The sequence below is a fragment of the Microcaecilia unicolor genome, chromosome 5 (genome assembly GCF_901765095.1).
Source record: "Microcaecilia unicolor chromosome 5, aMicUni1.1, whole genome shotgun sequence".
NCBI classification, from domain to species: domain Eukaryota; kingdom Metazoa; phylum Chordata; class Amphibia; order Gymnophiona; family Siphonopidae; genus Microcaecilia; species Microcaecilia unicolor.
Window position 1 is genome coordinate 108,066,551 of NC_044035.1, and position 16,461 is coordinate 108,083,011.

The 16,461-nt window shown below is 43.4% G+C and overlaps 1 protein-coding gene across 1 annotated transcript in view; it reads left to right on the forward strand.

The window, feature by feature from the left end:
* WDFY4 (WDFY family member 4) overlaps positions 1-16,461 on the forward strand; it is a 593,767-nt gene that overhangs the window by 331,361 nt on the left and 245,945 nt on the right. Inside the window, exons 42-43 of the mRNA XM_030203170.1 lie at positions 2,149-2,334; positions 10,367-10,418. Of these exons, the coding sequence (XP_030059030.1) occupies positions 2,149-2,334; positions 10,367-10,418 (238 nt within the window). The remainder of the gene's footprint in view (positions 1-2,148; positions 2,335-10,366; positions 10,419-16,461) is intronic.

The window sequence follows — 16,461 nt, forward strand, 5'->3', positions numbered from 1 at the left end:
AGCCATTTTAAAGAAGATGCAGCGGGAGGAGGGTCAGAGCGGGCAGGAAAGACTGGGGATCTTCCACTGACCACCAGGGATGCTGCCTTCAGGTATGCGCTGGGAGTGCAACCCTTCGACTCAGGTGAGCGGGGAGGAGGTCTGTAATAGGTAGGTGAGGTAGGGTGGGGAGGATACTGTAAAAAAAAAAAAATTAAATGCCGCCATCTTGAGCATAGGGATGTACACAGAGGAAATATAATAAGGGAATAACTTTTCATAGGTAGAGTATTAATTTGTTATAAATTGTAATCAGTGTGTCATTTGGAGGGACTGGTTATAGTGACACCTACCCTGTTATTGGTGCAGAGATTTTTTTTCGTCTTTAAAGGGCTTCTAAAACAGACATCATGTTATGGGAATCAGGTTCTCAACATTCAGAGTTTCTATCTATTTATTTACTTGTTTATGGCATTTTATCCCACATTAAACATGAATTAGATTGGAAACTGGGAGCATTTTAAAAAATGTTGGTTTTTTCGCCAGAGAGAGTAATGCATTGCCCCCCCCCCCCCCCCCAGGCTCTCTTCACGGGTATAGCCAGCTCTGCAACTTTTTTTTGGGGGGGGGGCGCAGAAGTGGACTGGGGAGAGAACCTGTTTTACTAGCACACCACTGGAAAGAAGGCAGTAGGAAAGTGGACTGGAAAGGGAGAGGAATGGAGGGGATTGAAGAGAAAGGACAAGTGAACACAATAGGGAGACAAATTGGATTAGGAAGTAAAACGTCCCTTTCCCTCACATTCATTATTCTTTGACTGCATTTCATTGCTGTGCTCATTTACAGGCAGATGATCAAAAGCCCCTTGCTGTTCCAAACAGCGCTCTAAGATAGCGCTAGAACAGCGCGGGGCGCTATTAGACCTATGATCAGAGATAATGCATGCAAATTTAAGCAGTGCAATTATCTCTGATCATGAGGTAGAAGTGCGGTCAAATTGTGCCTGAGCATGCGCTCAGCACAATCCTCCCACATTTGTTTGACACGTCTGGGCTGTCAAAAGCACAAACCTGTCAAAACACAGGGGCTGGAGGTCCATGGGACCACCAGGCCCTGACTACCTCTGCCCCGAGCAACGGGGGCTGGAGGTCCGGCAGACTTCTGGTCCCCCCGACGATCCCCCCCACCAGGTTCAGGGAGGGCTGGAGATCCGGTGGGTCTCCAGCCCCCCCCCAAACCCCCGGAAAATGGTCCCTGGTGGTCCAGTGGCTGCCAGCCAAACCCCCCCTCCCAGCGAGCGATGGGGGGGGCTGGAGGTCCGGCAGCCACTGGAGCACCAGGGACCATTTTCCGGGGGTTTGGGGGGCTGGAGACCCACCGGATCTCCAGCTCTCCCTGAACCTTGCGGGGGTCGTCGGGGGGGGGGGGCGGAGGTCCACCGGACCTCCAGTCCCCTGTTGGCAGGTTTGCTTTGGGGGGTGGGAAGGGGGCCTGCCAGCATGCAACTGCATGCTGGACAGGGCTCACCATTTCTCCCCAATGATCTGCAAACCCTAACGCCAGCTCGGAGCTGGCGTAGGGTTTGCCGCAGCCAGCGACCCAAATTTTGGTGCGCTGACTGCTGATCATTGGCGATGAATGCACTAAGCCCTGTTTAGCATGCATTAGCATGCTACTTGTGCAAAGAGCCCTCAAGCGTGTCGTTTCACGCGCTTGAGGGCTCTGATCATGGGGCGGTAACAAACGCCGGTGCTAGTATGGCACTAACAGCCTCTAGCGCCGGCGTTTGCTTTTGAACATCTGCCTGTTACTGCCCTAATTACCAGCTCATCCCTTCCAGTCATCACATACTCACTGGCCTCCTGTTAGTACTATCCCCCCTCCCAGTTTATCTTGTGCAACCCCTACTGTCACATACTATACCCCTGTATTCCACTCTTGATCATCCCTATAGGTACATGCTCTGATACCTATGAACATAACAATGAAAACCCCTGTCCCTAGACTGAATAACAAGTTTTGTAGGAGATAGAGCTCCCTGTCCAAAGAGAAATAAAACAGTGCAAAAGCAATATACAAACCCATAAGTACTGAGTTTATATGATGGCCATAGATTTGTGATTTTGGTTAACTGACTGTAATTCATCAAAATTATGTAACTCTTCCCAGATTATGCAGTGCACTTACAGTAAAGCAGTTAAAGAATGGAAAAAGGTCAAACAACAACTAACCATGGAAAGAGGATTGTGGGGATCATTAACAGGACTGACACCCAAAAAATTAGCGCTCAATTTATATGAAGGCCCTGCCCGCATGAGGAAGAGGATGCAAGCAACCAGAGAACTAAAAGATAAGGTAATGTATACTTTTAGAGTGTTTTACATACCAATAGATAGTGAATCCATTCTTCCCAGAACATCCTTTGCAGGAGACCTTCACAAGCAGAATCATTTAATAGACTTGGGGCTCATTTTCAAAACAGAAAAACGTTCAAAAAGCAGCACAAAGTGGAAGATGGACCTTTTTTGCTAAAACGTCCAACTTGCTATTTTCGAAATCCAATTTTAAGATGGTTTTCTATACAGTTTGTCTGCAGTACGTCCAAATCATAAAGGGGGAGATTTTGGCATTCACAAAACCTAGACATTTTTCTGCCATATTGGAACAAAGCAAAAATGTCTGGGGTCATGACCTGTTTCAATTACAACTAAGCCACCCTAAATGACTAAATGACCACTGGAGGGATTAAGGCATGACCTCTCCCCCTTACTCCCCCAGTGGCACCTGACTCCCCCCCCCCCCCCAAAAAAAAAAAAAAAAAAAAAAAGATGTGACAGAAACAGTGCATACCAGCCTCTATAATAGCTTCAGATGTTATGGGCAATCCTATTAGAGCAGCAAGCAGGTTCATGGAATAGCCTAGTGGTCGGTGCAGTGCACTGTAGATAAAGGGACCAAGGCCCATATACTACTCTGTTACACTTGTGGTGGAAAGTGAGAGCCCTTTAAAACCCACTAAAAACCTACTGTACCCACATGTAGGTGACACCTGCAGACATTAGGGTTATTGAGTTGAGTACAGTAGGTTTTTGGTGGGTTTTGGAGGACTTGCCATACAATATAAGAGGGTAATGGTGACATGTGTACCTGGGTCCATTTATGTGAAGTTCACTGCAGTGCTTCCTAGTGTGCTCCACTGCTCTCCTGCCTTGTCTGTGTGGCCAGTCTAGTAAGAATCCCAATAGCTTGTTTTTGTGTTTTTTTCCTTTGGATTTTTTTTTTTTTTTTTTTTGGGGGGGGGGGGGGGGGGTCCGAAAATGGCCCAAAAAGATAGATGTACTAAGCACAAAAGCATCTAGCAAATGGTTGTTTTTGAAACAAAAAGTTGTACATTTTTCTGGTTTGAAATTGACCATGTTTGCTACTGGATTTTTGGATATTTTGCATAAAATGTCCAAAATCAGATTTAGACATCATATCGAAAATGCCCCTCCATATGCGGCGATCTTCTCTAGGCCACAAGGTATGCAGGCTGCTTTAGTCTCTGTACAATGCACCAATTTTCACAAAGAAGCCACTTTGAAAATTAGATTGTGGAGTGTGCTTGTTAAGTATCCACATGCTTTGCACCTATTTGTGCAGGCGACTGAGCAGATAAAATATTCATGCATACTTTTGTAAATCCCAGGTATGGGTGCTGTTTTCCTCCCTTGTCCTAAATAAGAAGTTCAACCTTTTAAGATGGCAAAAATTACACACACTATGGAAGCCACATGTTCTTTTAGTCATATTTTGAAGAAGAATGACATTTTCAGACAAGGCCTTTTTACCTGAAGAGCTGCTCTGAAAAATTCTCTCCCAGACACAAACAGGGCAATTCTATAACTAGGCGTATGCAGTTATGCACATCTTTCACAAGCAAGTGGTACCTTAATTAGTACTTACCCCCAGATTCAGTACAGGTTGCCCAGAGTTGGGTGTGGACAGGGCCACCGAGAGGGGGGCAAAATTCCCCAGGCCCAGCCTCCAAGGAGGGGCCCGGGCCTGGACCCGGCACCAGCAATCTTTTTCATGCCTCCCTGCTTATGGGTCTGCTGTTCCTGCTGTGTGCTGCCCAGGACCCGGATGACTGCATTAACCTGACTTCTGGCACACAGGAGCAAGAGAGGACAGCAGCAGTCAAGGGAGGGGAAGGGAAGGGAGCAGCAGCGGTCTGAGTGTGTGAGGCGGTGTGGTGGCGGTCTGAGTGTGGTGGGGGAGCGGCAGCAGCAGTTCTGCAGGTGGGGTGGGATGCAATGTTGGTATTAACAAGTGCTAATTGACAGTGATTAGCACTGCTCTCTCTAAGCTGAGCGGGAGTCCTCTACCTACAGACCTGCCAGTGGGAAGTGCTGTTTCACTACCATATTTTCAATAGTGAGAGCAGGCAAGCTCTGCAAGACTCCAGGGAACCTGCTTTTCCCTAGTAATTGAAAACATACTATTGAAGGACCCCCCCCCCCCCCCCCCCCACACTGGCAGCAATGCAGTTGGAGGACTTCCGCTCAGCTTAGAGGGAAAAGTGGTCATTAGTGGATCTGTCTTATGCCCCTATTCTATAGCCTGTGCACCTGACTTATCTCATGTGCAGTTCCAAAGGGGCGTGGCCAAAAGAGGAACATGGGCGGTTCAGGGGCATTCCCAGGATTCAAGGGTAGAGTTATAGAATACTGTCATTTCCATACCTAACTGCCATTAGTTGAGCACGAGCATTTACTCCAGCCTTCAGCAGGCGTAAATGCCTGTGCCCAAAGCTGGGCACAAAAAGCATGCTATGCTAGTATTCTATTAAAGCCGTTACACTCATAATGTAAGGGAGCTTAGCAGATCATTCCGATGCCTAACTTTGGTTGACCTATTGAATAACGAGCCAATCAGCGATAATTGGCCGATAACAACCAATTATCATCACTAATTGCCCAAAATTGGAACTTATGTGCACTTTCTAGGTGTATTTTAAAAAGAGTCGTACATAAATTCTAATGCATATAGCTGAAAAAGGGGCATGTCCATGGGAGAAGTGTAAGTGAGTTGGGGGGCATTCCTCAAATTTACATGCATTGTTATAGAATTCGGGAGAACTTACCTACATTTAGGTGTGGGTATTTACACCAGATTTTCAGTGGCGTAAATGGCCGTACCAAAATGTAGATGCATTTCACGGCCCTACGCACTATTCTATACAATGTGCCTACCTTTAGGTGCATTATATAAAATAGTGCTAGGTGCATTAATCGGACGCGTATATATTTTAGATGTCATTTGCAGAATCTGGCCCTAAGTGTGCAAGAGCACTACACATTATTCTATAAGGCAAGCACTGTTGGACTGGATTCTATAGATCACGCCTAAAAAATCGGTGGTGAAATGAAATACGCCTAGGTGTAGTCTATAAAGTATACCTAAATTTAAGCATACCTTATAGAATAAACCTAAATTTCTTCATGATTTATAAAACTTGGTGTAAACGCTGATGCCTAAATTAGACATGGACCGGGTGTATTCTATAACAAAGCACATAGATTTTAGAAACGCCCATGACCCACCCATTCCACACCATGGCCACGCCCCCTTTCCAACTATGCAACTTAGAATTTATGTGCATCACATTATAGAATATCCTTAGACAGTTCTTCATGTAAACTCTAATTAATGCCAATTAGTGTCAATAATTTCTTGTTAAGTGGCAATTATTGGCACAGATTGACTTGTTAACTAATTACATTGTGTGCACAAATCCAATATGACTGGATTTGCGCATGCAACTTAAGTCGGGCTATATAGAATCTGTAACTGCAAGGGGGGAGAACACAGGGGAGGCATGTGTGTCCATGGATGTGTCACCAAGTAGTTCATGGCAACTTATAGAATACTATTACATAATAAGTACATAAGTATTGTCATACTGGGACAGACCAAAGGTCCATGAAGCCCAGCATCCTGTTACAGTGGCCAATCCAAGTCACAAATACCTGGCAAGATCCCAAACCTTTTTAAAACTCTGCTAAGCTAACCGCCTTTACCACATTCTTCGGCAACGAATTCCAGAGTTTAATTACATCATGCATGTTGCATGATATACTTAAGCGTGCTAAATTATGCTAGACATTGACAAGGCATAAGTAGTTACACCTAAAGTGTGACATGCCAGTGCATCTTTACATTCATATTCCGTTTAACTGCTTAGGCATGCCCGGATGTCATTATAGTATTGGCACTGAGAGTGCACCATTATAGCGCCTATATTGAGATATCAAGTTATAGAATTGCCCCTTTTATCTATTGTACTTGCATGAGAAGGATCATCTGTAAATCTTTCCATGTGATCTGAATGCTCTTAGCACAGCAACTTATTGGATGGAACTGTTTTCTTTTATCACTGTAGTAGAATGTTCTTATAGTGGCTATACTGCAAGAGGCGTCATAACACACCTGGACTGTTAGGGAGAAAATGTATACAAAGTTTTAGGCAAAGCTGTAGTGATTGATCAAACTCACTGTGCTTATTCATACTATTTAAAAAAAAATAAATAAATAAAAAAATAAATATATATATATATATATATATATATATATATATATATATATATATATATATATATATATAGCATTCATTGTACAAAATGATGGTCCTAATGACCACCATGAATATTTACATCTAATTGAAAAAAAATGCAGGCTACCTTGTGCAATTCTTCATAAGTTGTTTATGCGATATAGATTTATCACGTTATTCCATTGAATGTTATGAGTTAATTGTTAATCAGGTAATTGCAAATTACACAAGCAATTTTAACTAAGGATGGGCAGTCATTTGCAACAACAAGGGATATGTGAACAACATATTGTATACCATTAACAAATGAAAATGAGCAGAGAAAAATAGAACATTTTGTGTTTTTTTTTGTTTGTTGCACATTCTTTGCAAAGACTGCAAGCTATTTGTAAAGAGTATGCACTCTTCCCAAAGAGTGTGCCCTATTTGAAAGAGTGTGTACTCTTGACAGCATTTGTTCTGGAGCAACAACAACAAAAAACCTGAATGAAATGAACATTCATGGAAATGAGACTGGAACGGCATGGCACCAGTGCTGTAGAGTTGGTACACCAAACCTTCGACTCTGACTCCTCTATTTTTCTACTGTCTGACTCCAACTGATATTAGGCTTTAAATTTAAATATGCCTTGTATTATAATGTTGTAAATTTTTATTTTAAAGCTGGAGTCTGAGTAGGTACATTTGTACTGACTCTGACTCCACCCAAAATTGCTTCCGATTTTAACTCTGACTCCATGACATGACAGTTTTTTGGCTACCCATCCCTAGTTTTTAACTTGTGTTCTTTATGCAAATCTTTGAAGGTAATACTTGTATTGTTTTTCTTTGAAAGTGAAGTAGTACAGAGTATGTATGTTAAACTATCTGTGTCAGTGATAGGGAGGGGAAAAAAATAATACATAAACATTTGGAAATCGGTCAGCAATAATTAGTGTCACAAAACACCTGGCTACCTGCCTGGGGTTATCCCACGGGCACTTAGAGGGTCTATCCCCAGCACAGCTCAGGTCCGCCTGCAACTGTTGCTTGTTCTCTACTTTCACCCTCTTCCCACTGACTGGGTCATAACTGCCTCTGGGTGAGTGTGCTGCTCTCCAATTATCCCCAGTGATTTCTAGGTTACTGGAGCCACATTCCCAGTGGTCCCACAGTTCCCAGAAAGCACTCACAGACCCAACACACAAACAACAAGGATTCTTTATAAGTCTAGACAGGCAGAATGAATAAACACAACAATTGTGTTTATTCTCAGAACTTGGAACAGTGGACAAAAATGTGTAATTGACAAAAAATAACAGGTAACTGAAATATGGATCAATTGTAACACTATTGATTATAACTAAACATCTATATACTGTCTAAACAGTATCTGGAAAGATCAGGACATATAATTCACTGAGCCTCAGCAAAGAGATCTGTCTCTCTTTCTTCCTGGATAACACTGAGGGAACAGCTAGCATCTGCTGGGTAATTTTCAAAACTCCAGGCCAGTCAGAGCCCATAACAGTCAAGTATCAAATAAAAACTGGTTACATCACTACAGGCACTTCCTATTATCTGTGTGCCAAATAAAGAAAGAGAAGTCAGTCCTCTGTAACAGCTTTAAGCATGAACATGCACCATCTGCTTGCCAAACTGGAGAAATACACTTCAGAACATAATGCAGGAAAATATCCAATACATTTTATATGCTTAAAACACATTGTTTCTTCACAATTTGATATTCAATGCCTGGGCCATGTCCAGGGTTTGGCGTTGAATATTCTTTTTTTTTTTTTTTTGCACCTGCCAGTACATAACCAGTTAAGTCAAGATTCAGAACTTAACTGGCCATAATCTATCACATAAAGATAATACTGTGATGTCTGCAGCCACGTTTATATACTAAACCTGGCCATTTAAACAGGATGGAGTTAGTCCAGAAAGGCGGTTGCAAAATTGGTAAGTGGGTTCTGCCGTAAAGCGTATGGGGTCATACTTAAGGCTCTCAATATGTATACATTGGAAGAAAGGCAAGAGAGAGGGGATTTGATAGAGACGTTTAAATACCTCTGTGGCATTAATGTACAAGAGATGAGCCTCTTTCAAATGATGAAAAACTCAGGAATAAGAGGGTATAGGATAAAGTTATGTTATAGAGACAGGAGTTATCTAAGGAAATACTTTTTCATGGGAAGAGTGGTGGATGTGTGGTACCACCTCCCAGTGGAGGAGACAAGGACTGTGTCTGAATTTAAGAAAGCATGAGATAGGCACATTGGATCTCTTAGGGAAAGGAGGAGATAGTGGTTGCAGACTGGATAGGCTATTTGGCTGTTATTTGGTGTCATGTTTCTAAATTCTGAATATCGGAACTTTAGCAGCCAAGTGCCTCTGGAATGCCCTCAACATAGCCAGTTTTCACTTAGGCGCTAATCAGTCATTTTCAGTAAAGATAGCTGGTTAAGTGCCACTGAAAATGTCAGAATAGCTAAGAGCAAACAATTTAGTTGTTCAGTGGCCATTTATGGCTGGTTAAGTTGTTCTGAATATCAACCAGTTGGAAATCAAGTGTGAGGGAGTGGTCACTTGTTTTCTCTCCATAGCTGTACATGGTCCTACGAGTACTGCCTTTTCTGGTTATAAAAGTATGTGTGCAATGGAACTCATTTGTAATTTTAACTACATTTGTGAGAGAAAATTGAGTCAGTCTGTTGTAGCTGAGTAAATACCTATTTCCTGAGTAAAGAGCTTTGAACATTTCCCTTTTAATAAGTCTTGGGTAGACAAGTCAGGGCAACATGGAGTGTGTTAAAAGAAGGACTACGGTAGCTCTTCTTCTTCCTACCTGTTTTGAAAATCTTTTTAAAGACTGTACCAATTACCTTCTTTCTACACTGAAAATGTATTTTCCTAAGGGGCCCTTTTAATAAGCTGATTAAGCATCTACGCGCACCCAATGCACGCCAAAATGGAGTTACCACAAGGCTACCACGTGGCTCTTGCGGTAATTGCATTTTTGGTGCGCGTCCGAAAAATAATTTTTATTTTTGGATGTACGTATTGGGCACACACCAAGTAGCATTTGATGCGCGTAGGTCATTACTGCATGGGACTTTACCGCTAGGTCATTGACTGGCGGTAAGGTCTCAGACCCAAAATGGACATGTGGCAATTTTTATTTTGCCGCACGTCCATTTTCGGAAAAAAAATTTTTTTTTAAAGGCATTTTTTACAGGTGCGCTGAAAAATGATTCTGCACACGCCCAAAACACGCGTCTATACTACCTCAGGCCATTTTTCAGCGTGCCTTTGTAAAAGGGCCTCTAAGTTACTATTCTACAGACCTAATTATTTCACTCTATTTGCCCTTCAAAGGCCAAAGCATTTGGGGGTGAATTGAGCAAAAATGAATAAAGTAAATAGATGCCAGCATTTCTTGCTTGTGTTCTACTACTGCTTGACATTTCTAAAGCGCTACTAGGGTTACGCAGCGCTGTACAATTTAACATAGAAGGACAGTCCCTGCTCAAAGGAGTGTTCTCCGAATTTCCTACTAGAAACAGGTTGAAATATTGTTATTAATGCTCAGAATCAAGATACTCATCCACAGATGAGTTTCATAGAGTTGGGATTACTTATTTCACCAATACAGAATACAGACAAGATGGGGAAAATGGTAACATGCCCATCTGATTGATATTTTTTTGGGGGGGGTTGCTGTAGTTTTCCTAGGTTCTTATCACACATCTATACCTTTCAGCATTTTGTAAACTATTGTGTATTTATCTTTGTGTTTTCTTAATTTAGGTGAAGAAAACAAGCAAAAGTGAATCTTCCCAGGGCTATAAAGAAAATCAAGGTACAAAAAAAAGTCTTTACACTGCCTGCAAGAGGAAAACTTTATATACAGTCAGTTTCTTTAAAAGAAAGTGGTACGAACCTGGGAGATACAATATTTCAGAGGTTTTTACGGGAAGTTTGTAGTGACTCAGAAGTTCACTTTTAAATTGCTAAGATTGGAGTTCTTTAAACTGTATGGATGCCAAACTACGTGAAATGTCTAAGTGAGATCAAGTGTTGGCCCTTGTTCTCATCAAATGCCCAGAGCTGCACCTCTATGTTGCTATCTTGCCCCAGCACCACTAGAGGTCCCTCAGCCTCTAAGGGGTCCTTTTACAAAGACACGCTGAAAAATGGCTTGCAGTAGTGTAGGCACGGGTTTTGGGTGCGCACCCATCCATTTTTTAGCGCAATTGTAAAAAAGGCCTTTTTTTGCCAAAAATGGACGTGCGGCAAAAGAAAATTGTTGCATGTCCATTTTGGGTCTGAGACCTTACTGCCAGCAATTGACCTAGTGGTAAAGACTCACGCGATAACCGGGCAGTAATGACCTACATGCGCCAAATGCCACTTGGTGTGCATCCGTTACGTGCGCCTGAAAATTAAAAATATTTTCAGATGAGTGTAGCGGACATGCGCCAAAAATTAAATTACTGCAAAAGCCACACGGTAGTCGGGCGTTAACTCCATTTTGGCAAGCATAGACGCTTACGCAGCTTAGTAAAAGGGCCCCTAAGTTGCTTAATGTATCTCAATTACAATCCAGAACTAAAAATTAAATAATTTGATACTGAATACGCATCTGTACTTGTTATATGGATTTTTGCTTTACAAGTACATGGTGGTCTCAGGTTTTTCTTAATAATTTTTGAAGCATTAAATACAAGTGATTATGCTGTATCTATAGCAATGTTAAATTCCCTGGATTCCCAAAAACATACATCAGAATACATTCTTTACTGATAAGCTGTGAGAAAATGAAATGACTTTTGCAATGTTAAATCATTTTCCCTTGTATATTGTGCTTGACTTTTTCTCCTGCTTGAACTTGTAACTATTCCTTATGGTGGACTTTTTTTTAGGAGATATTGTCCTAATATTGAGAAGACTGAGGTCCTTTTACATAGCTGTGCTAAAAGATGGCCTGCGCTATGACTAGCATGTGGATTTCCCCACGCACTGAGGCCACTTTTAGCTCAGCTGCAAACTGGCCGATTTTTCATTTCCTCAATGGCCACAAACAAATTTTCCATGTAGCATATGGCCATTAGCATATAAGCCCTTACTGACACCTATTTAGAAGGGAGAAAAGGATAACACGCTAACCATTTGCTAATCGGTAGGCACGTGGCAATGTGGCTGCACATGTTTGGGGGCAGCAAGTAGTGCTGGGCATGCCTACTTGCTGCCCCAAACATGACCCTAGTGCTTAAAAAAAATAGCATGTGGGAAGTGTTCGCAGATGCCAAGACTAACACAGGATGCTACATTGTGCCCTGCGGTAGTGCATTTTCCCGCATAGTAAGCACAGATTAGTGTTTACTTCTGCTTAGTAAAAGGACCCCACTCTTTATTATAAGAATCTTCTTTTCTGTACAAATATGGTTACTTGATTTGGGGCTCCTTTTACAAAGCTATGCAACTGATTAGCGGTGCTCTGAATGCAAAGAAGCCTGTTCTAGTCCCATGGGCTTCTTTGCATTCAACGTGCCCTAATTGGTAGCGCAGCTTTGCAAAAGGAGCCCTTGATTTTGAAAAAAATTAATAAATAAAAAATTAAAACTAAATTCTCATACTTTGTTGGAAACATCATAGGTTTTTTTTAATGCCAGATGTTTTCAAATAAAATTTATTTTAGAATCCCAGCCTATTATAAAAGAAATGTTTGAAAATTAGGATATGTTCTAGAGATTGGGAGGAGTTTAGCTACCTTACCCCCCCCCCCCCTTTTACAAACTGTGCGGTAATGCCGACACAGCGCATCCACTTTGAATGGGCTGTGTCGGCACTGGTAGCCACTAGCGCAGCTTTGTAAAAGGGGGGGGGGGGGGGTTAACTTGAAGGTTTCCTTGTGTCGCTTACTGTAGAAAATGAACCTTTTATCTGAACAAAACCAGAAAGATTCTAGTAAATAATTGAAACAAATTGCATGCAGTGCGACCATTGATGATCATTGCAGTGTTTTTTAGAGCAAGGTAACATGGGGAAAGAGGTATAATTGGTGGCATAGCCAGACCAGGGGTATAGCCAGACCTCGAGGTGGGAGGAGGCCAGAGCCTAAAGTGAGGGGGGGGGCACATTTTGGTCTGCCTTCCCACCGCTGTCCCCACACTGCCCCGCCTCCTCCCACCCACTGCTGCCACTGTACATATCTTGGCTGGCAGGGGGTCCCCAACCCCCGACAGTTGAAACACTGTCACCACACATATCTTGGCTGGCGGGGATCCCTAGCTGAAGCCTTCGTTCAGCGCTGGTCTCCGGCGCCGCCGCATTGCCCGTCCTGTTCTCTTTTCCCCTCACGTGCGACATGCTCATTTTAATGAAATTGAGTATACACACATGCTCGGTTTCATTAAAACGAGTGTGCTGGACCATGAATGGAAGAGAGAGCAGGGCAGGCAGTGTGGCGGCGCTGGAGAGCAGCACTGGAAGAAGGCTTCAGCTGGTGGGGGTTGGAGACCAGAGCAAATTTGGGGGGGGGGCAGGCCCCCGTAGCCCCAGGCCCCTGTGGCCCCACTTAGCTAAGCCACTGAGCCAGACTGCAAATTTTGGGTGGACCAACAGGCAAAATAGGTGGGCATGATGCATTTCCTCTCACCCACCCCATGCCCCTGCTTAACATAAAATTTTAATAGCTTTGTTGGCAGGGATCCCCAGGCCCTGCCAGGTGAAGACATTCAATGACTCCCAGAACTCTCCTCAATTCTTTAACCATCAACCCCAGCACCCCACTCTCAATCAGTTCTTGTGCTTTAACTGAGCATTCATGAAAACTGAGCATGCATGTGGTGCTGACAGCGGTTGGATCAGGATCCCTGCCACTAATTGCCATACTTGGCTGAGGGGAGTTCTGGGATACTTTGAATACCTTCAGCTGTTAGAGCTCGGGGATTCCCACCAGCTATAGCAAGGATGTGCTACTGCTCAGCAGGTTTGAATTCAAAATAGATGGGCCTAAGCCCACCCTGGCCCACTTGTGGCTACACTCCTGGGAATAATAGCTTTAGAAAACAATGTAACTGGCTCCTGTATGGTTTGTTAGTGTAGGCTCACTGGTACTTGCACGATGAAGAGATAGAAGAAAGTGCAAGATATTTTGGGCTAGAGAAGAAGCTGAAAGAAATGGAAATATTTTCTTTTATGTTTACCTCAGCTCCATGAGAATCCAGGTTGCAGTCTACGCACAAGATAAAGGCAGACTGTCATAGCCAAAGAAAAAATTAAGATGAAAAATAACTTTAACTAGTCCCATAGATGAAGACATGCTGTGCTTTTACAGTTTATCTGACCCTAAATCATATCCAGGTTAGAGAAATACCAAACACTAAAATATACATGAAAGTCACACTAAATGATTTGCACAGGCTATGAAAGGGAACCACACATTGCAACATGCACTTTATACACCAATAAATTGTTATGAGTTTGTATTACAGATGAACAGATAAAAAGTTATGAAAGCAGAAGTAGCAAAGGGACTATTAAAGATAATTCAGACGTACCAGCGCCATTGTTTTACAGAGTTAATGAACACTAAAGGGGAACACTAATGAGTCACTTTGAAAAAATGAAATCTACAAGTTAACAGTGTGTGTCTGCCTTTGATTTCCAAGTAATGTCTGTTCTGTGTTTAAAATCTAGACACTTTCTAGACATTCTGCGGCAAAGGGAAATAAGAACACAGAGTCAGGGTCTGTTCTGTTCTTTATTTATTTATTTAGCTGAAAAATGTATAGTTCGCTTACACCTAAGCAGATCACAATAAAAACATACACATTAAAATACATATACGACCATATTCCTCTTCCCCAACTCACTCCCATCCACTTATATGCTGTCCACAGGCTACACGTCCTTTGCACAGTAAGAAATGCTTGCATAAACATATGCGTCTTTAACAAATTCCTGAATTGTGCAGTGCTGGAACACAGTCGTAATACTCCAGGTAGTGCATTCCTTTTGGGGGTGTACTATAGGAGTAATGAGCCAGGTTTGCTGGGCGTAGCCTCTGTCACTGTAGGGGGAAGCAGAATCACAGACATGGGTGTGTATTGGCTGGTATGGTGACCTTGTGGAGGTGGGGTAATGGCTGTGGTTTCTGGAGGTACCTAGAAGGAAGGAGTGTGTTGAAGGTTAGGAGGGGGGGTTGGGAATCCCTGTACTGCTTACCTAGGAGCCGGCTCCTAGTGATCTCCCCTCAGTCAAACCTGTGGTAGATTCCTGAATGCTGGAGGATGTAGGCTTCATGGGTGGAGCCTGGGTAGCGGGCACACACATCCTCAATCTCCCCCTGAGCATCACACATGACTTTCAAGTTCATAGAGTGAAATGATTTCTGTTTCTATAGCTCTCTTCGTGTGCCCAGGGGAATCTAAGTGCAACGTGTGTGCAGTCGATGATGCCTGTGATTGAGGGGAAGCAGTCTATGGAGTAGAACTGAGGCAGGTTTTCTGGAGTTCCTGGGCAGTAGTGTGGAAGGTAATATAGTCAGAGGTGTGGGGAGGAAGGCATCGAGGAGCTAGGTAAGGCAGTTTTGGATGGCGGGCTAGATGGGGCCTGCATTGACTGCTAGCACATACTGGAAGCTGCTGGTGGCCAGGAAGGCGAGGGAGGGCTGGCACAGGATTATTCCTGGATGTCCTGGTCTGGAGAAGGGGTTGTAGCTGGTCACAAAGGTGCTATATGGTGGCCCTGGTGAAGCTGAACCTAGTAAGGCATTCGTGGTAAGTGAGGTCCAGGAAGCAGGTGTGGGCCTGAAGACTCTATGATAGGGATATCTCCTCCAGGGCCTCCCCTCCAAACTCTTATCCACCTCCAGCAAGGTATGAACCATCAAATCATTCAGTGCATCCATGATTGGTGTGCAAGTGTCCTACCATCATAGGGGCATTCATAGTGACCCCAGAAACACCACTGTGCACACCTGCACCTACTGCACCTCGTGAGACCCAGCACAAGCTCCTGCATCAGCACACAGTCGTGAGACACACACCAGCTGCCAAAAACACTTGCTCTCCCACCACTGATAAACAATCCAGGCACACACAGCTGCAGCACAAAGCACTCACTCTCACATCCCCAGCAAACAGTCCTCACACAAAGCACATTGACTAACCAGGACTGGACACAGGGCCGCTGAGAGACGGAACCAGGCTCAGGGCAAGGCCACCACTGCCAGGTCTGGAGCAGGACCGCTGCCCCCCCGGATCACAGTCGCCCCCCCCCCAATCATCGCTGCTGCCCAATGTGCAGAATCATAACTTCTCACCACTGCCTCAAAGAATAAAACCACATAAGAACAGATGGTTCACAGTAGGCTCGGGCAGACTTCATCATGTGACACAGAAGCATCCGCCCGCACAAGTGTTGCCACTACAAAATTCTTTTGCTCCACTACAGCACTCTGATGTTCCTGAAAATAAAACTGAAGCGGAAAAAGAAGAAAAAGCAAGGAAGGGGGAACAAAAATATGAGAAGGTACCCAAAGAGAAAACACCCTCACAAATCACTAAAACCAAAACACATACTAGGAAATGTACATGGAAAGCGATGACCACAAATGCTCGCAGTCTAAGCAATAAAATTCCTGACCTTCAAGCCCTGATTTTGGATTCTGACTTGGACATAGTTGCAGTCACAGAGACATGGCTCAATGGTTCCCATGAATGGGATGTAAACATACCAGGCTATAATCTTTTTAGGAAGGATAGAGAGGGACGTATAGGTGGAGGAGTAGCTCTGTATATGAGAAATGATATCCCAGTGACTGAAATGACAGGGAACTGGGGAAAGGAAGAAGCGATATGGATCACCTAAAAAGAGAAGATAGAACCTTGGTCCAC